Raw genomic sequence first — 21,381 nt, 5'->3', positions numbered from 1 at the left:
ATTGCTAAGTAACACTGTCACTGTATGTCCTCATTACTATAATTGCTATCAGCTGTACTAGGACTAAGGCACAGGGGTGATGGGATCAGAACTGACCTCAGCAGCTGGCGCCCAGCAACTGTCCTCAAGACCTACCTCTTCAGCCCACGGACTGTGTGCATGAGCCACAGTGGGTGCACCAGTCACAAGCTCCGACAATACAGCATGCAAGAGGCCAGCACCACCCAGCATCTCACCTGCCCTGAGAGACTGTTCTAACAGATGGAGCCCAGAGCCATGGATGAAATGAACTCAACGGACACTTTGGAGGGATGGCCCATAGACTAAGGCCATTAGATCTGCATGAATATATACGTGTATATATACATGACAGGGGAAAGTGGTGGCAATTCACTGGAAGCTGTAAGATGTGGGCATGGCATAGATGGTCTGGAATAAGGGGTGGATAATGTCCTGGTTGCGGCGGGGACAGGATTAATTCTCCCCAGGACACAGGAATTCCATGCCATGTGAGCCATGCCCACCCTGAGCTGCCGGGGGAGGGGGCAGGACATCTCCGCTTGGAGAGGGCTGGGGCGTCCTGGGTCCAGTCGGGGAGCGGCGGGGAGCAGCGGTTCCGTAATCGTGTTTGTACATTCCTCTGTCCGTGTGATTGTTGTTGTTTTCTTGTTCCCTTTGCTGTTCTGTGAAACTGCCTTTGTCTCAACCCAAGAGTCTTGCCTTTTTTCTTCCGATTCTTCCCGTATTGGGAAGGCCCAAGCGAACGGCACGTGGTTCTTTGTTGCCATCTGAGGCTAAAGCACAACAGTGGGCTGTTGGAGTGTCTCATGAACTTCTTGGAAAAAGGGACAAATTAGGAAGAGCGGAGCATTCCTGGTGTGCAGAATGGCTAGGTCCCAAAGAGCAGCTGTCAGCACGGCACAGAGATCAAGAAACATTCTCGTGTTGGGAGGAGAGGGAGAAGTGGCTACGTGGCCCTGCTCGCCCCATCACCCCCATGGGGCTGGTCCCACCACATCGAGTCCCAGCATCAGGTTGTTCTTGTCTGCTTCCACCTTCGCCATGAGGGCGTCCACTCGGCGGTGGGACGGGTGACAATGGACAATGCAGCGTCCCCGTTGGTAGGTGGCTGTGGGGGGCGGGGCGTCGCCTAGCAACAGGGGACGCTGCCTTGTCCCTTGTCACCGGTCCCGCTGGTGCGACCACTCTGCTGCGAGGAGCCAGCAGAGGAGGAGGAGGAGGAAGAGGAGGAAGAGGAAGAGGAAGGCTTCAAGTGCCCATCCCTTCCAGCCATCCCGGGCCCCCCTTCAGGCAGAAAGGTTCCCATCCCCCTCAGGTGCCTCCATGGCTTTGGGCAGGGCAGCAGCCATGGCCCAGCTCAGCCTGTACCAGCTGCTGGACGAGGCCATCGGGACGCCCGAGCTCGGGGCAGTCAACTTCATGGCGTTGCGCAGGCTGCTGCTCGCCATGCTCGGGCACCTGGGCCCGCGGGACCTGCCTGCCCAGAAGCAGGGGGACAGCCTGACCCTGCTCTGGGAGGGGGACCAGCCTGCAGAGGCACCCCCTGTGCTGGAGAAGGAGGGCGACAGGGCCCAGGACAGGGGTCAGCAGCCCCAGGAACCGGGGCAGTGGCTGCCTGGAAAGGACTTGCTCCAGGAGAGCACGAGCAGCCCCCCGCTGGCCTCCATGGCCACCGACGTGGGCTGGATGAAGGACAAGATCAAAGCCAACGAGAGCGGCATCTCCAAGGTAGAGGCTCTTGCCCATCCCCTGGCTGCTCCCCTGCACGACACCCCATCCTCCGGGGTCCAGCCGCCGTTGTGCTGCCCTTAGACCAAGGGCTGGTATAAGCCTGAGCTGAGGGTGGCACGTGGGGCTTCAGTGAAGGAAAGGGGTGAAGTCTTGGGGAGGAAAAGCTGGGGCTGAAATGCTGCTCCGCTTGCTCTGGGTCTTCCCCACGTTGCCGTCAGCCGGTCCTGGTGGGGCCGATACCCAGCGAGTCCCTGGTGCCCTTGGCTCCCTTGGATGGAGGCTCGGCACCCTGGAGGTCCGGTCCCACCACCCTCTCCAGCCCTCTCTTCCCTGCTCCTGACCTTCAGCCAGTACCGCATCCACTCCTGGGCCAGCTGAGAGGCTCCATCAGCCCCTCATGGGCCTCATCTCCCACCGCTTGCCCACGGGCTAAAGCCGGCACTGGTGGGGACCGGACAGGGGCCTCACCCTGCATGGTGCTGAGCCACTGGTGACCATGCATCGCCAGAGCATCCCCTGTGGGGAGAACTAAGCTCGGGCTGAAGGAAAGAGCCACCGTCAGCAGTGCCGGGCCAGGTCCTGCCAGGGCTGGGACACCGCGGGAGATGGTGGCAGGGAGGGTTCCCCGCGCAGCTGGAGATGATGGTGGCCGCTTGGTTAGCAGTGGCTGCTGCTGCCCTGGCCAGGCTGTGCTCGAGGGGGCTGCAGCGGCTCTTTGCCCTTTGGATGGGCTGCAGGGATCTCATGGGGAGCCTGGCAGGGGCAGCAGGGCTGGGGGCGTCCCTGCTGAGCCGGGCCGTGCAATGGGCCCCCCCGGGGCAGGGGTGGGGGTCTCTGGGGAGCTGCTGCCCCATCTCAGCTCCTGAAGATGTGATGGATGGGACGTGCTGCCCGTGCTGCCCTGCCAGCCTGGCACTGCCCCCCGGCTCTGGGCAGGCCACAGCGGCGGCAATGGTCCTGGTCCCCAGGGACCCTCTCCTGGGGCTCACCCCCACCACCCCTTTCTGCCAGGCCACAGCTCTCTCCGAGGAGCTCCTCCAGGAGATGGGCGCAATGAAGGAGGCGCAGTCCCACCTGGAAGAGGAGCTCCGGGCGATGCAGGAGGCACTCGGCTTGGTGAGCTGCCGCCAGTGTCCCGAGAGGGAGCTGGACCCTCGCCCCCTCCCTGCCCCTCTCCCCATCACCACCCCAGACCCTGCCCCGCGGCCATCAGCCCTCCCTGTCCCCCAGCAGGAAGGGCACCAGGAGGGCAGAGTGGGAAGGATGTCCCAAGGAGGGCAGCAGGGCAGCTCAGCCACCCCCACCCAGACCTCCCCACCCTCTGCCCGCCAGCACGGCCCCAGGGAGGGTACAAATGGGCACCACTGCCTGCAGCTCAGGCTGGGGCTAGAAGGAACTGTGGCCATCACCCAAAGGGATGCTCAGGCGCTTTGGAACCAAAGAGCCATCAAAAAAGACACCTGGGGGCTGGGAAGGAGGGAGAGAAAGCTCTGCCCCACGCAACACAGCCACAGCCCCCGGGCACAGCCCTTCCCAGCGCCCCTCTCTCTTGTGCCCAAGGCAATGTGGGGATGCTCCTTTGAAATGCGCTCCCACAGCCAGACTGGTGTCCCTGTCCTCTCCCTGCTCCAGGGGAAACTCCAGGACGCCGCCAGCCAGCTGCCAGGCCCCCCTCACAAGAAGTGTCGTGGTGAAGTATGGCCGCGTGGGGTCCCGGATCCTGCACTGAGACAGGAGGTAGCTGTGTCCCCAGCTCCCCTGGGGGGACCATCCCTCCTGTGCTGGGGCATGGTCCATGGGTGGTGGGTGCTGGGCAGTGATGCTGGGGGGTCCTGTCCCCGAGGGGGCCGTCCCTGCCAGCTACGTGGCCGGGCTGAGCCCTTGATGCCTTCCTTCCCCAGAAAAGCCTGAAGGAGATGCGGAGCCTCAGCCCAGTCCCGGAGGAGGTGCGCAGCATGGTGGGCTGGGAGGTGCTGGGGGGTGGCTCGCCTGGTGGGCAGCAAAGCAGAAGGGGGAGGAGGAGGGGGCAGATCCCAGCATTTGGCCCTGTGAGATGGTTTCCAAGTCCCGCCGGGGGCTGCTGCTCCTGAAACACCAGCGCAGCCCCTTGGGCTGGGAAGCGGGTCTGGGCAGCAGGCCTGGAGCACCGAATGCCCTTGCTGGAGAGCAAAAGGCCTCGCTGCCGTGGCCCGGGGAGTCAGGCAGGGTTTGCCGCTCCCCAGGCTCGACTGCTCAGACGCTGCCGGCCCAGAGGCCAGCAAAGCACTAAGGGGGCTGGGGAGGTTGCGGGAGGCTGTGGCCGTGGGCCCCGGGGCTCTGTGCTGGGGGGGCAGCCTTTGCCTTGGGGCTCTCGTGGTGTCCTTGAGTTTGGCCCCGGGAGGCGGTGCCTTGGAGACAGGCAGTGGGGACATGGCGGGGGGGCCTGGGCTCTGTCCTTGCCGCTGCATGGCTGCCTGTAACCCTGCTCCCCTTGGCCTCCTCTTCCCAGGAGGGCAGTGGCAGCCTTTCTTCCCCCACCGAGTCCCCCCAGGCGGACGTGGACACCCAGCACGGGGCAAGCTCCGTGCCGGGGACGGAGGAACCAGGGGCACAGCCTGTGCCCAGCACAAGCAAGGGGGCTCCCGGGACACAGCCTGGCTCCGAGGAGACGCAAGCAGGGACACACAGAGCACCAGTGAGCCCTGAGAAGGCGGCAGGCGCTCCTTCAGATGGGAAGAGCATTTCTGATGCCAGCGCCACAACCCCCAGGATGCAGCCAGGGTCCCCTGGCACTCAGAGCACCACCCAGGGGACGGAGCCAGGATGCCCCAGTACCCAAATCACCACCCCGGGCATGCAGCCAGCGTTCCCTGGCATCAAGACCACCAGCCAAGGAAAGCAGCCAGGGTCCCCTGGCATCTGGACCGCCACCCCAGGGACGCAGCCAGGACCCTCCAGCACCCAAATCACCACTCCAGGGATGCAGGCAGCATTCCCTGGCATCAAGACCACCACCCCAGGAGAGAAGCCAGGGTCAGCTGGCACCCAGAACATCACCCCAGGGGTGCAGCTAGGATCCCCTGGCATGTCCCATTTCCAAGAGCCAGCAATGCCCTGGGGGTCCTCAGCCTCCAGCAGTGCCTCTGGCCATGGGATGGAGATGGTGGAGGCTCTTCGCCAGTCTGGGCAGCTTGGCCAACTGAAGGAGCAGGTGGCCCACCTGGAAGCCACCAAGTCAGACCACGCCGAGCGTGAGCAGACGCACCTGCTCTTCCCGGAGGGAGGTAGGAACCCTGAGGGGGCTGGTGGGGGGTGTTTAGCGTGGGAACACCCTGGGCTGGGGCCTCATCGTGCTCAGAGCCTGGCCCCAAGGGTGAGGCCCCCTCACTGACAGCATGTCCCCTTGGACCATGTCCCTCTAGATGACAACAGCATCGTCCTCCGGGGTCAGGTGTCCTCCCTGCAGAGCCTCGCCAGCGAGCTGCAGGAGGTGAAGGAGAAGGTGAGCCGGTGGCAGTGCCCGAGGGGGCTGCAGGGATGCCAGGGGGGATTTGGAGAGGGAGGGGGCAGCCAAAGGGCCCCCCCCGCAAAGGGACAGCACGGGGTGCCATGCCCTGACTCTGCCACCACCGCCATTCCCAGATCAGGCAGCTGGAGGATGCCCTTGGAAAGTCGTGGGTGGCTGGAGCAGACTGGAGAGCAGATGGCAGCGACCAGATCGCCCTGCAACTGGGGTAAAAGGACGGGAGAGGGTTTGCTACCCCATGGGGCTGCAAGGGAGCCCAGTGGCTGGGAGTATCCCAGTCTGGGGGGCAAGGGACACCCCCCTGAGTGGCCCCGATGAGGCTAAGCCTGCCTGTGCGCCCATCTTGCTGGCCAGGTCCATGCTGCAGGAGACAAAGCAAGAGGTGTTGGAGCTGAAGGAGCTGGGACTGCAGGAGTTAAAGCGAGAGGTGCTGGAGCTGAAGGACCTGGGACTGCAGGAGTTAAAGCGAGAGGTGCTGGAGCTGAAGGACCTGGGACTGCAGGAGTTAAAGCAAGAGGTGCTGGAGCTGAAGGAGCTGGAATTCCAGAAGATAAAGCGTGAGCTGAAGGAGCTGGGAGAACACCAGGACATGACCGAGGCCACGCTGAAGCAGCTGGTGACAGAGGTGGCCCAGCTGATGCAGGCTCAGGTGAGGTCTAGGGGGAGTGCTCCCACTGCCCGCCGGCTGGGTGGATTCCCGGCCACGGCCCCTGGCCGGCTGCAGCCATCGAGCCTCCACAGCACCTTGGCTTGTTGGCTGCATCCATTCCATCTCAGAGCCGATCCCTTCTCCCCTTCCTGCAGCAGGACAAGCTGAAGGCGATGGAGAGCGCAGGGCAGGAGCAGGCAGAGGCGCAGGCAGCATGCCCTGCCTGCTGTGGGGACACCGGAGCGCAGGTGGGGCAGCTCCTGCAGCGCTACGAGAAGCTCCAGGAGGTGGTGGACTCCCTGATGTCCCGGCGGGCGGTGGGCAAGGTGCCGAGGCAGCTGCCGAGGCAGAGCCAGGTAGGGAGATGGCGGCACGGGGGGCTTGGGAGGGGTCTGCCGGGACTCCCCTGGCTGGTCGTGCTTTGCTGTAACATGGGGGAGCCCTCGCTGCTCCCCACATTGCCTTGTACAAGTCAGCAGCACGGAAGGAAATGAAAGCCTTGGTGCAAATGTCCTGCTGGCACCGAGAGCCTTTGGCCACCGGCCAAGTAACCTGGCTCTGTCCCCACGGGGCAGCCAGTCACCCCTTGCACAGCACCGCCCTGTCATCTTCCTCCCTGCAGCAGGATGAGGAGGTGCTGAAGCGCGTCCAGGCCACCCTTGTGCAGGTGCAAGGCAGCTACGAAAAGCTCAGCTCCGTCGTGGGGAACCTCCTGCGTGACAGTCAGCGGCAGCAGCAAGATACCAAGGTGGGTGGCTGAAAGCCCCACGGGGTCAGAGCATCCTCCAGGCAGAGCCTGGGCACCACAAGGGATTTGTCCCTTTCCCACAGGTTTTTAAGGGGGGTGGGAGATGGATGGGGGGTGCTGAGCTGGCCGGGAGGCAGCTCCGACGCTGCCGTGGCATCATGGGGTGCTTTCTGTGTTGGCAGGCTCTGTTCCAGTCCCTGGAGAAGCTGGTGAAGGGCAAAGCAGACAAGAATGACCTGATGCTGGCACTCGATGTGGTATGGCCTGGAGGGTCCCCAGCACCAGCCAAGGGGGTCCCAGGCAGGGTGACAATCACCCCTTGTCCCTTGGGTGCTTGGTGGCAGAACCTGCTGGGGGGAGGGAAGATTTCCAGACTGGCTGCGCGTCCCTCGCCAGGTCCCTCTGTCTCCCCACGGGTCCCTTTGGCTGCTGGCACCAACCCCATGGGGGTGATGGGGCAAGCAGGGCCACGTAGCCACTTCTCCCTCTCCTCCCAACACGAGCTGGCCCTGCCTAGGCTACCTTCGTCCTCCCCCCACCGCTCTCCTGCCTTTCCCTCTTGCTAGAAAGCAGACAAAACCAGCCTGGCTGGCAAAGTCAACCGCAGCGAGTTCGACACAAGGATGGAGCGGCTGACTGAGATGCTCGAGAAGGTGCTGAGCCGGCAGACGGGCCAGGACAAGGTCCAGCAACAGCTTAGTGAAGAGGTGGCCTCCAAGGTGAGGCGTGTCTCGTCTCTGCCACGCAAAACCTGCTCCTTCAGGGCTTGGCATCCCTCCGAGGATCCCTCTGCCAGCTGTCCCAGCCAGGGACCACCATGTCCCATCCCGGGGCAGCTGGCTGAGGGGGTCACCTGTCCACAGCTGGACCGCCAGGAGCTGGGGGCTCTGCAGAAGCAGCTGGAGGGGCACTGGGAGAGCAACCTCAAGCAGCTCCAGAAGGGCTCACAGGCAGGGGCTGATGATGCAGCTGGCATTAAGAAGTGAGTGCAATGGGGACGGCGGCGGCTTCAGGGACACCTCACTGCTGCCTGCGAGCTGCCTGCCTGTGCCCCCCCAGGAGCTCACCCAGCCCTTTTCTCCCCACTCCAGCCCGCTGCTGACCCATTTCCACTGCCTCTCCTGCGACCGGCCCCTCGACATGTCGGTGCCTGGCCCGTGAGTAGCACCTGGCGCTGTGGGCGGGACGGGGGGGCGATGGGTGCTGGCAGTGCCCCGCTGTGCCAGGCACAGGGGTTCGGGGCTCTGCCTGGGGGGTCTGACCCTGCCCAGCCCCCTCGCAGCCCTGCCTGGCAGCAGGGGGACGCAGAGCCCTCCCCAGGGAGCAGGGGGTGCCGTGGGCTACAAGCCCATGGGTTTCAGGGCACTGCCCCGTCACCCATCTACGGCTCCTGCCCTCCCCAGGCACATTGTGACCATCCCATCCCTGCCGCCGCTGTCCCCCCGCCTCGCCGAGCACCCGCGTCCCATTCTCAAGCCAGAGCAGGAACAGCAGCGCGACCACAGGTAGGGGACACGGGGACCCATCCCTGTCCCACTGGGGTGCAGGGTGGCCTGGCCCCGGCGAGGGAGAGCTCTTCCCCAGGTGGGGGCGCAGGGGTCCGGGCGGACCTGGGCAGGGCAGGGGAGCAGAGCTGTGCTGAGAGGGTCAGCTGTGCTTACCCCGCCTCTGTGGGGTTTTACAGCCCCCCCTCGCTGCCCGTCTGGCCCAAGTGTCTGTCTCAAGGGCACTGAAGCCACGTGCGATGAGTTGTGTCTGGTCTCAGCCTGACCTCGGGCTTAGGGATGTCAGGGTCCTTCTCCCAAACAAGTTGCTGAAATCAAGCGCTGCAGCCGGGACAGCCCAGCTCCTGCCTCCTGCTGTCCTTGGTGTGGGGTGCAGGGACCTCCACTGCCACGGCCAGCTCCCGGGGGCTGTGGGGAAAGAGCAGATCCAGCAGGACGGCCGGGGGTCTCCTGCAGCAGGCGGAGGGGAGCCGGGAGGGACAGACCCCACCGGGGAGCAGCCCCTGGCCCCCTCCCTGCCGTAGCAGGCTGAAGCACGGGCTGCCACGGTGCCGGGCACTGAGCATCCGCGTACCCCGTCCCACAGGCAGCCGCCAGCCGAGGTCAAGTACCCCACCGTGCCGCGGAGCTGTGGGGGCCGCCACACTGTCACCACCCCGCTGCAGCGCCACCACGGCCTCCAGCTCCCCCGGCACCTCCAGCCGCTCCTGCTCCCCAACAAGGTAGGGATGACAAAGGTAGGGATACGGTGGGGGCCACTGAGGCCGAGCCTCTGCAGGGGCGGGGGGGGCATCTGTGCCTCAGTTTCCTCAGGGAGAGCTGGCTGTGGGAGGGTTGCCAAGGGATGCCGAGTTCAGCCCCGTGGCTCAGCCAGCCCGCTCTCTCATTCCCAGTGCAACGTGGTGGACCTGTTGGCAAAGGACGGCTGCATGTCCAGGGAGCAGCTGGACAGTCCCGTGCTCACGGACAAAGAGGGTACGGCCGGGGCTGGCTTGGGGAGAGGATCCCATGGGTGTGAAGGGGACAGCGGGCAGGGCAGGGCACCCACGAGGTGCTGGGTTTTCCCCACCCGTGTCCCCCCCACTGCCCCCACCCCAGCTCATACTGCTCTCTCCTGCCACCCCTGCTGCCTGACAGGGCCAGCACAGCACCAGCCCGGGCTGCACAAGGCAGCGGAGAGCAAGAGCGACTCGTCCGACTGCCACCTCCCTCACGCACCAAGGCCCCCACGGGACAGACCCAGGAGCCGGGCAGCTGGGCAGGGACAGCTGCTCTCCAGAAAGTGATTTCTTATTTAACTAATAAAAAGCCCTTGACCTTATTTTTTGTTGGGTTTTTTTCCCTTTTTTTGGGCCATGAATGGCGGTCACAGGGACAGAGGGGGCATCCCCTTGACAAATCACAGCCCCCAGTTCCGCTCTCCCCCCTCAGAGCCCAGTGGGAAATACAGAAGGCAGTGAGCTTGTGGGCTCCTGTCGCATCTGCGCGGGAGTTCTGCTCTGGGCTTCCCTGGGATGGTGACGCAGCTTTCTGCCGTTGGGAGCCACGATGCAGATTTCAAGCGCTGTCATGGAACGGCGCTGGCTGCAGTGCTGCGCCTGCCAAGTGAGTGCCTCCGACGCACAGGAACACCAGGAGCGACACAACACACTCCCTTTCACATGGCACGGTGATTTATGATCAAAGCGCAACAAATTGCTGCTCCTGAGCACTGCAGCACAGTTTGTACGTGCAAACCTAGAGGTGCCCAGGCAGCTCATCGTGCTGGCCCTGTTCTTGCTCCAGATGCACCAGGAAGGGACGCCTCAGCCCTAACAAGAGGCAGCAGCCATCAGCTGTGCATTCACTGTTGGCGACATTGAGAGAGCCACCCCCACTCTTGTAGAAGCTGACACACGCACCGCTGGCACCTTACAGACGCGCAGTTAGTCCAGAGTGCTTCCAGGGTGTTCGGGGACAGCAGTTCAGTGTTCAGCTCCATCAGAGCAGAGCGGGAAGAAAAGCAGAGCCAAGTATCAGCTGCTGATTCCCAGGAAGACCTGGGTCGCTACACACTCCTGGGTAAATTCCTGTGCAAGACACTGAAGCTCGTACAGAAGCTCTGCAGTCACAGCCAAAATTGTCACTTTTCTGACTTAGACTGAAAGATCCATTTCTTTCTAGACTATATAGCCAGAAAGCAGGGTAAAGAGGAGGTGAGGTGTTGATTCCGAAGGTGTGCAAAAGCATTTCTTTGTCAGCGATGGAATAAAAGGACACGGTCTTCTTTTGTAGCTCCAGCAAAACTCCAACCTTCAACGGTTTATCCTTGCAGAATAATGTTTCTTGATCTCTGTGCCACGCTGACAGCTGCTCTTTGGGACCTAGCCATTCTCCGCACCAGGAATGCTCCGCTCTTCCTAATTTGTCCCTTTTTCCAAGAAGTTCATCAGCAACTCCAACAGCCCACCCATCGCTGGCCTGGGGAATTACTTCCCAGTAGCGGCACCCCGCAGAGAAGCTCTAGGAACACGTCACTTGGCTGATGCAGAATCTCTTGAGCGATGGCTTTAATAACAACAGATGTGCATCCCTACTCAAAACAGAAAGAAAACCAACAGCCACACGATAAACTTTCACCAAAGTTCAATCCTGCAAATCAGCAGAAATCCTCAACCCAAAATCACAGTATGAAACTGAAGCATGAGCAGAGAAATAGTGTCAGATTTCAAAGTCGCATTAAGTAAAATACCAGAATTTTTTATTCCAGAGAACAAGATTGCTGTGCGCTTTGAAAACAAAGCAAACCAAACCAAAACCAAACAGCTTTCTCCAGCGGAACCTAGGGGTTTTTGCAATACAAGGGATCCAGTATTAACTAAAGTATTCCACGTAATGGTTACGAGAATGTACATGCTGCAAGACTGAACCCCTATTAGCAGCAATATCCTGCCAGTACTATTCATGCGGACTAGTACTCTACTTCTGGAGTAAAATCAGCAATTTTTATGAATACCCCGAAAGGTAAATACAAGACAAACTCTGTTCCGCACTCCTTCGGAGCAAAGATGGAAGGTGGTAGCTGAATGATAACACACTTTAAACGATGATGACAAAAGAACTTCTGTTGAAGGATAACGGTATCTGTATCAGGAAGATGGAACACGACCCATTCAGTACAGATTAGACAGTGATGGCCAATACCTGAGCTTGACTGAATCTCCTCAGGATAAGGCAGCTGGAACTTCAAAAAACAAATGAAGTCTCCCCAGTTCTGAGGCTTTGTGGGTACTTCCCTTACTCCTGATATAATGCAGAACAACCTCAAGAACACTCCAGTTAAAGATTAAGAACACCTATAGCACTCCGGGCAATTAATTACACAGAGGAAAAAATACCTCTGCCAGGCCCTTTTTCCTCCTGCCTGTTATCTGTGATTCATTACGGAGAAGGGCTTAGGACGGCTTCTCAGAGCTGCCCACTGCTACACAACTCCTTGGCAAAAGGAGAACTAACCCCCCCAACATGCTCAACAGGGTGAGGCAGCTGTAGCTAACAATCTGCCCACAATACTTTTAATATTGTCTATTGAAATGAGCGTAAGGCGACAGTTAAATGCAGTTCTTTTACAAAGTACCAAGCTTGTAGGATGCACAACGTGCAGCCCCAGGAAATACAAAGCTCTTAAAGCAACGGCAATGTTCCTAATGTAACCCTACAAGTCAACCTCTGGGCAGTATGAAAATAAGAGACCTTGGAGAAAAAAACATGGAAAACAAGATGTTGCATTATTATTAAGATATGTTCTGCTGCTCGATCTGCACCGAACACACACGCAACTGCCCTCAGTGCCATGTGAAACTCTGTTTTTAAAGATCTAATGAACCAAGACAGACAGTAATTCCACTGGGCAAAAAGACAGCTTTGCAAAATCTGACCATGAAAACCCTTCTACTGTTTCCATCTTCCAGCCATTCACTGACAAAAGACATGAGGCCTGCCACTCAGCCAAAACTTGCAAAGAATAGGCAAAAAAATGAAATAAAATACAGCACATATAGAGAAAACATATCTTAAAAAACCACTGGAAAGTTTACCTACCGATTTTAAAAGTGAATCATCTTCCAAAGTATTGTGATTGGATAAATTACGCTAAGAATGATGGTCCAGTATGTCTATATTCTTAGTATAATTACGCTAAGAATTCCTGGAATGGTCCAGTAACATTATGTTAATATTTTGGGCTTAAAATAGTCAAACTGAAATATTTGACTTATAAAAAAGGTGGAATAAAATTGAAGTTCTTTCACTGTCCTCCACTCAAAGAAAACAGCTGCAGGTGAGTATACGGACCTGTATTCTGTTCCTTTCCGATCATGTAAACATGTCACACCTTCAACTCGCCTATTATGTTACGTACTGACTGCCACCAGGAAATGTGAGCAGGATTACTATAAACTTGTGTCTTACCAATAAAGGGGACATCAATTTTGAATCTATACATAGAGGAGTATATGAACAACTACATGCAGAAAACAACCCAAACAGACTTAGTCTTCAATGGAAGAAAAACCTCCAACCCAACCAACCCCGAGAAAAAATATCTGCCTACTGAAGAAAACAGTCGCTAGAATCAGTGACACATGTCACCTTCCCAATCACGTAACATTTTTTACTACAACCACGTTAAATCCTATTGACTCAAGATTGGGTTAGATGTATCACACCATCTTACCTGCAGTCCATCTTGCTATGGAACAGCTGCCTGCAGAGCTTCAACAAGCTTATCTGCCCGGTCTTTCCTTGTTTTGCTTAAGGCATCCCAGGCAGAATTCACCTGCAAGTAGGTGAAATTTACTCCAATGGAGAAACGAATGTTACTGCTGCTGTATAATGTGCGTTCACTCATTATTCACTCATCAATAACACCAATAAACTAAGCATGAATAGTTCACATTAATTCCATGTTAAAACTCTTGTTCTCCTTATCACTGCATAGTTACTTTCCTTCAGAATGCACTCGACGTTCTGGATGGCAAAAGCTGTAAAATTCAATACTGATTATTGAATAGTTTTATTAACCTACGGATTACAGTCAATATGGGAAATACTATTATTAAATCATTTGGAACTGCATCCTTATCAAAAAGGTAGCTTAAAAGAAACACACTGCTGAACACTGGAGAAATTGTCAGTACTCTGTAGTCATCCAAGCAGCATTGTCTCAGTCAAGATGTCGCACTTGGCATAAACCAGATACGTTTCAAATTTATTCCAGCATTCCTATTGCAAAAAGTAGCCATCTATTGCATTCATCAGTGACTATTTCCACAAAAAACCTTTCTGTCTTTTACAGAACTTTTAACCCATAAATCAATACAATAAAATCGTCTATACATTCTGAACTAATACGAGCCAAGATCCATTTACTTGAAAAGCAAACCTTACGTTATCATAAAAGCTTCACGGGTATCTTACATTTGCCGCAAAATGTCTATTTGCAAAATGTGTTGGGGGCAGGGAGGATATACCAATTTCAGCTGAACAAGCACCTGGCGTAGCAGATTCAAGCACCTGCATTTCCCATACCTCATCTATGCTCTTGTGGACAACAGGTTTGTCAGGCTCTCCACAAGCAGCTCCAAGGTCAGAGCCAAGGCTCAGAACTGTTGCTAGTTCCTCTTGCAGTCCATCAATTTCGTCTTTAGCAGCTTACAAAGAGAAAAAAAATCAATGCCGCTCACACTAACTTTAATAATCTATGTACAGCTTGTTTTCAAGAGAGGACATGGCAGGATTCGGCCTGTGGTTTCTTTAAAGTCCCTTGGACTTACAATCTGACGCTTAAAACACAAGCATCCCTTTGCAGGGTCAGAGTGAAATCACCTGACACCAGTCTAAATTAGAACAATGGCTTATGATGTCACTTTGCATGAGATGAAAAAAAATAAACAGGAAGTTTTCAATTAGATTTCTTTAATCAGAGTGCTTTCTTTTTCAGAGGTTGTCAGTCAACCCTCAAATCTTTAACTATCAGCATGAATAATTACAGGCTTAGAGCATAATACATAGAGCACGATACATGCGTACACCTTTCATTTAGATGTTCCCTATTACTCAGGGAATCTCAAGTACGTATCACTTTCAAAAGTCTCAGTGACGTGCTTATTATATACGTGTTTATAAGCAGATATGCAAATATAAGGACAGGCACCTGTTGCATGCTCATTGCAATTCAGAACTGGTACACGTTATTTACCACAGACTCTCAAGATACCACTATAGTAAATTCCTACACAATTATCCCTCTTGGTCTCTAAAAAAATAGCCTCCTGTGGTATTTCATAGTAAGTCTCTCTTTTCTCCGCATACTGTAAATAACATACTTTAAGTCAACAAAATACTTTCTACTGACCTCAGCATCTTCTTGCTGTTGCTTGACTAGAGATGGGTCAACTCCAGGTCCCTCCAGTTCTCCAATGAACTCCTGAGTATCTTTAATAGTAGCTGCAAGAGCCACGTGACTACACCACAACTTTGCGGCTAGTTTCATTACATCCAACAATTTGGCCTCCCTCTCCTCAGTCAAGGTCTGGATGTCTTCCCAAATGAGGACCATTTGGTCTAGTTTATCTTGAACAGCTAAACAACAGAGGAACTAGATTACTACCTTGGCAAACGATTCTTGGCCATAAATCTCTCTACAGTTCTACAGCAGAAACATATGGGTATTTTTTAAAATTTAGACTGTAAAATTGTTTCTTTACAGGACGACTCATAACCTTAAGTGGAAACAACCACCACAACCTTAAAAAATAAAACAAAGGTCATATCCACGATGAATTATTTTAAACAAATACTTTGCTTTTATACATCTTCTCCAGCTTCTCCAGGAGAACACAATCCCCAGATCAGTGGTCATCAGAAATGAACATTTTTATATGCTGCAGCTTGCTGCATTTCCACTACATGAAACTTTCCTCCATCTATTACCTTTAGCAGATATATCCTTATCGGCTCCTTCTGAGCGAGCAATCATTTCCTTCCCTCTCTGTTTAAGCGTCTCATACACCGGCTGAAGTCTTTCCAGATCCACTGACACGTTCTTATCTTCATTGATTTGCTCTTTAATCTTCTCAACCTCTGCTGAGGTTGAAGGTGGCTGCCTCAGACGTTCAGCTGTGCCTTTCAGACTCTCAAGAGTCGAATCTATCTTGTCATGAAACTGGTAGGGTGGTAAAGGACAGAAAGAAGTGGCAGAGAAATTAGGAAAAAAAAAACAACTGAAAAATGGCATTTGAAATTCTCTTGGAAAAAGGTACTTTAAAATTAACATATTTAACATCTCTAGCCAACAGAGGTATGCGCCACTTGCAATACTGCCCTTCGTGGTTCTTCCCCTCTCTCAATATCTACACTACAAAAATGACCTTGCAAAATGGTACTTCCTCTCAGATTGAAGAATTTTACTGTGAAATCCGGTTTCAGTCCTGAGACGTTCCATCTGAAGATACTATACATAGAGCAGAATCTTCTTGCCTTTACTCCTGTGTCATTCATACAGCAGGTTGTACCTTATTTTGGAGAGCCATGACTCGTTGGCTCTTTCATGAGCCATTCCATCATTTTAGCAAGCTGTTTACCTGAGTAGTAAATACATACTTTTTCATATCAGGACCAATACACTGGCATATAACCACTGGTTAAGATTCGATATGTCTGGTCATTCAAAAAGACGTCTCTTAGTGCCCAGGTGATGCTTGTTACTGCAGTAAAGGAACGTTACTTTCTGCAACTAAAAGCACACAACAGCGCGTGTTATGTTGACCCACAGTTGACTGAGCCCAGGGAGGTGTCCAGAAACTCAATTACAGCTCTGTAACATGGTTCACCCTTTGGTATAGGTCCAAAGACAGCCTTTACTACATGCTTTTGGATCCCTAGAGACTCCTAAAAACACCTCACCACCGTGCCCCTTTCCATTTACAGAAATTAGTAAACCTTGGGTGCATTTAACGATCCCTCCGGGATCTACAAAAAGCACTCCTGACTACACTTGGGAAAGGTGCCAGAAAGAGCACAGCAAAACAAGATTGCCTGATGGGAACAAATAGCTACATCCTTTCTATGCAAAGGAATACAGGCAATGCGAATGTTAACGACTTTTTCCCACCACACAACCCACTTCAAATCAGACACTGTGACCAACGTTATGGACTCAGTGTTTTTGTTAGAAGTGCGAATATCATACAAGCCAGCAAAATGTGTTATGGAAGATAAGTAGCCTTCCCACCTTCCGGACTTCTGGAAAACTGATTGCAGCAACAAAACCTTACAAAAGTGGTAAAGACGGGAATTAAATTGGCACTATTCAGGTCTAATTTTAGGAGATATATATATTAAAATTTAAAATTGTTGGTACATTCAGTGGGCTTCCTTGTACTCGTACTTCAATGAATGAGACGAGGTGTTTTAGAACTTCAAAGGAAGAAAATGCAAGTCATTACAACCTCAGCCATCAGCTCACGCAGTTGCAATAACAAACAAAACAACTTATCAGTTTCTTATGCTTGCACCACCACATTACAGCTGTCCACACTTCCAACACACCCAGCTGGCGAGAAATGCCAGACAAATACCCTTCATCCTAATGTCAAGCGCATATACTATCAAACAAAGGTAGTGATTGCTCTGCCAGTGATGGCTCCCATTCCAACAGAGAGCTACCCAGGCTTTAAACACCACAATTAGAGACGCACTGGAAAGGTCCATGCAATACCCTTGTAGGACAGATGATTGATTACAGGCAAAATATCAGATGCTAACTATGCATATGATCTTGGCAACAGACACTCCCCATATCTAGTACCTATAACGACAGAAATGGCAACAATATTCCAGGCATGTGCATAACACCACTGCATATATACTTTTCATGGTGGTATTTGTCACTTGCCTCAAACCCTTCCATTGAAGAACATCACAGAAAGAGGTACTGGCATTGCAAGAATATGAATTGACATTATCCTTGCTTTAAGAAGAGAGAAGTAGCACCAGGAAGAGTCAAAGAAACCAGTGAAAAGGAGAAAAGGACAAGGAAGGCCGATTAGGAGAGACTATCAACCTAGTTCAGCAGTCTCCTCTCTGGCCACAAGACCCCTCTGTCTTCACAACAGCGATACTTCTTAATTGACACAAAGTTTAGCAAGTAATTAATAAGTAAATTAAATCTGATCTCAGCTGTCTACTCCCTCTCATCATCCACCCCCTAAGGAAGTCAAAACCGTGCATAAAACTTGTGGAAGTGAAAGGTCACAAGGTGCCTTCCAACTTGACGAAGGATTTGGGTTTTGTTGACTTGCACCCGTAGATCTGACAAAAGGGAAAGGTTTCTTGTGGGAGTAGCCCCATCCTTCCCTCCACTTTTATTTATTTTCTCAGCTCATTCCTCCCTTCTCAGGAAAATCCCACTCTCTTGTCAGGCACTGTCCCTCCCGGTGCTGTGAACTCCACGCGTTTCTACCCTATAGCCCCTGTGCAGGAACATGAGAGGCACATGCTCTGTTCCGCTCAGCTCAGACTTTGTTTAAGGTAATGAAGGCACAGAAAAGGGCCTGTGTCAGTCTCAGTGTAAATACATCCTCTTGTCTTCAACTAAGCTTCTTCCCTTAAAAAGACATCCTGATACTGGCTCGCTTACTTGCTCCTCCCCAGAAGAGGAGAGGTTGAGAAGATTGACAAGGCGGTGACCATGACTCTCAGCAGCCCTCTGAGGGCAAAACAGCAATGAAAACACAAATCCCCCTGACTCTAGCTCTTACCCAGAATGTAACTCCTTGTACACCTTGTAGCAAGAAAAATAATGTTGATTAGTGGAGAAGAGGCAAAGGTGAAACTAAGAGCAGCCTGAAGTTTTTTAGAAAATAATTTTGTGTGTTTTATTTCTGTGCACAAACAGATGATTTGACACAAGGCCCACAAGAGTGCACATTTCTGGGTCCAAACCTTACGCTAGTGCTCTGCCTACGGCTTAGTTCAAACCAAAATGACTGCGTGCTACTCACACAGAACCGACTCTATGAATTCCATGACTGGGAATAAAGACAGGCATCAGTAAATACATCAGAACAGAAAGGTAAGTGAATACAGAAAAGGGTTTTCCATTCACATTCAGAACCTTTTTTTTTTTTTTTGAGTAGAACAATAAATGACTTGATCTTCTCTACGATCTACTATTGGGTAAACAACTCCAGTAAACAAGTATTCCAGATCAGATTACGTGTTAAAATTGCTTGACATTAATGTTCTCCTTAACAAACAAATCCCAGCTAATGGCATAGCCCAGGGAAAATGCAAAAATAGAAGCTCATCTGAAGGGCCTCTCATGCAGGCAGAATGATTGGGGAGACAATCCTGTAAGTAAAGCAAGCATGATTTGGCTCACAGTGACTAATCAAGCTAGATTGTAAAACTCATGTTATATAGCTAGTCTTAATAGAGCCTGTTTGTTCATTGTGGACATAACAGGAAGACAAATGAGTGGACCCACTGTTTACCAGTACATAATAGTGGCATATTTTCATTAACTGGTCACAGAGTAAAAAAAAAAAAAAACCAGAGTAAAACTTTGAAGCCAGGGTTCATCCTATCTAACTGGAGTCGCTTAACTGAGGCAGCTAAAAACACCCCAAACCTAGTTACTCTGTGCTCAGAAGGGAGAGAGGTCTGTCCAGTAGCCATATGGGTTTGACCTCACTGCACAGTGCGAGCTGCACACTCAGCCTGGGGCCTCTGTGCAGAAGAGAGAGAGAGAAACCAAGAGGCCCAGGGAGCAGGAAAGAAGGGCGACGGGGAAAGTAGAGGGAGAGGAAGGATGACAGAGAGAGAGAGGGACTTGGAGAAAAGAGAAAGGGCAACAGGGAGCAGAGCACAGCAGGAGAGAGGAAGGGAGGTACAGGGAGGCGAAAAACAGGACCCAGAGGGAAAGGGGAAGGGCAGGGAGGAACAGGGAGGCAGAAGAGGGCTGACAGGAGCCCGAGGGCCCAGGACTCACCGCAGCTCCCGGCTCTGCAGATCTGTCGTGTCGGCCTGTGCCAGCCTCCCCTCAGCCGACACAAGATGGCCGCCGGGAGCCCTGTGCCAGGTCCACAACTCCCAGCGTGCCCCGGGGCACCCCCTCCTGCCCTCTGACCCCGCGGGAACCATGGCCGCCTCCCCGGGGCTGCCCTGGCCCAGGGCCAGGCCCTGGAGCACGGCTGGGGCCGGGAGGAGGAGGTCAGGGAGGGAGAGAAGGTTGGGAGAGGGCGGCGGGGTGGGGGGAGAGGGGCAGGAAGGGCCAGAGGGCCGGGGAGAGCAGGGGGGAGCTGGTCAGGGAGGGGAGGGAGGAGAAGTGCTGGTGAGGAGCGGGAAGAGATGGAGGGCAAGAGATGCTGGTTAAGCTGGCAGAGCAGCACGGAGAGCCGCCTGACAGCAAAGGTGCCCGGTGGCCGCAGAGGAGCCCAGGGGAGCTGATTCTTTTGGAGGCCACCAGGGCAGCCTTCCTCCGCCCCTGGTTTTGGTGAGCGATGGAGCAGTGCAGAGCCGTCCCTCAGGCATGCAGGCCTCAGGAGGGCTTCCCAGTGCCCCAGTGAGAGATCCTGCTCCCAGGAAGCGCCTCCCCATGGAGCAAAGGCCATATCCAGCCGCCCGGCGCTGGGTACGGCTGCCCCAAGGGGTGTCTCAAGGAGGACGGGGTCATCCGTCTGATGGCTCTGACACACAAATGGTGAGCCATCAACACACAAATGGGAGACAGGGAGGACCAAAGCTCCCTGAGCTTTGTTGGGCTGAGCTGGCCTTCGGGATAACTCGGCTCCTTCCTTTGCCACTTGCTTGGCTACTTTTTTCCAGCCAGTGATGGTTTACTGCCCACTGCTCCTCAACGGCCATCCTCTTGCAAAGGTAATTACGATTTGAGCTTTAGGAGAGATGGTACAGTAGGTAGATACGGGATCAAAGTATAGGCTGGTCTCTACCTTGGGAAGGGTAGGATGAGCTATTACACCTTGATAGGCTGTCCAGATAGGCGCTATGGGTAGAGTTCCTATTTGCTAATTGTTGTTTCTTTAGCATGTGCTGGGGGCTCAGTCTGGAATGACAAGAAGCCCACCCTGACTGATGCGGTGGGAAGGGAGACAGCAGAGGAGCACAGCAAAGGCAGCTGTTAAAGCAGCGGCTGAAAGCCGGTCCCTCCTGCATCCAAGGTGGGAAAGTGTGGGCTGGAGAACCAGAGGGCTCTGCTGCTAAAGGCAGCCACAGGGAAGCAGCAGGTCCTCTCCAGTGAAGGTGACGCACAGTGCAGTCTTCCAAAAGGGCCTTGGTAACTGCTGTCAGTGAGAGTCCTGTGACAGGGCCAGCAGGGCCATCAGCCTGCAGCTGTGCAGCGGTTGTAACTACCGCTGAAACGGTTGTAGAGGGGGATGCTGTGCTGTGGGTTTGGCTTGGGGTTCTTTTCTTAACTATTTTGTTGGGGTGCAACTATTTCTTTGCACTCAGGTGAGGGGATTGGCGCTGATCTTCTCTTTCTGGAGCGCGTCCTGGCATCCTTTGTCACCCAGAGCTTCCCCCTCTGTTCTGTTCCTGACGAGGAGCCATGGCCGCAATGGGGAACGACTCCTGTGAGTAAGGACTTCACCAGCAGGCTTGGGCTTTTGTGAATCCCCAAAGGCAAGGGATGTGGCTGGTGCTCCATCCCTGACTGTTGATTTGCTGACAATCTAGGGGCAATTCTGGGGCGTTTCCTGCCAGCAGCCGGACTTACCCAGGTGTTTTCAATTAGACACGGGAAAAGGTTTTTATCCCTCCTGTGCCATTATGTTCAGGACCTTGAAAGATGTTGTTTCTCATAGAAAGATCTCGCCTCAGTAGGGTTACCTTTGGGGCTAGATCACTTGAGCTGGTAATGCACTGCAAGACTCTAGCGGGCAAGGAAGGTAGGCCGAGGCACAGAAATCCGAGCGTGGGTTTGTTGGACTGCTGGCAAATTGAGCGGGGGAACAGACTGTTTTCCAAACAGTCAATTTCCATGGCAGTCCTGTACAGAACCCGACTTTTAAAATAGGCTTTTGTGCACCACTAGGGTCTCATCACTTCTCAAATGTCAGTTTAACACGATAGGCCTGCTGGTTAAGGACTCGTCTGCTGCGACATGGCTCAGGACCACACCAGGGCCAGCAGCGCTGCTTTCTGCATCCCGTGGGGGCGC

At 53.9% G+C, this 21,381-nt stretch overlaps 1 protein-coding gene across 1 annotated transcript; it reads right to left on the bottom strand.

Moving 5' to 3' along the window:
- Positions 1–9,509: 9,509 nt before the first annotated feature.
- On the bottom strand, positions 9,510–19,242 carry LOC141736675 (microtubule-actin cross-linking factor 1, isoforms 6/7-like). The gene is made up of 6 exons (XM_074571230.1): positions 19,192–19,242; positions 15,132–15,363; positions 14,554–14,780; positions 13,728–13,849; positions 12,874–12,975; positions 9,510–10,731 (listed from the first exon to the last, which is right to left on the bottom strand). The coding sequence occupies exons 2-4, from the start codon at positions 15,175–15,177 to the stop codon at positions 13,811–13,813; spliced, it is 312 nt and encodes a 103-aa protein (XP_074427331.1). The 5' UTR covers positions 15,178–15,363; positions 19,192–19,242; the 3' UTR covers positions 9,510–10,731; positions 12,874–12,975; positions 13,728–13,810.
- Positions 19,243–21,381: the final 2,139 nt, after the last annotated feature.

The sequence above is a fragment of the Larus michahellis genome, assembly GCF_964199755.1.
Source record: "Larus michahellis chromosome W unlocalized genomic scaffold, bLarMic1.1 SUPER_W_unloc_1, whole genome shotgun sequence".
Lineage (NCBI taxonomy): Eukaryota > Metazoa > Chordata > Aves > Charadriiformes > Laridae > Larus > Larus michahellis.
Note: the sequence above shows the minus strand (reverse complement) of the source record. Positions and strands in the feature narration are given on the sequence as shown.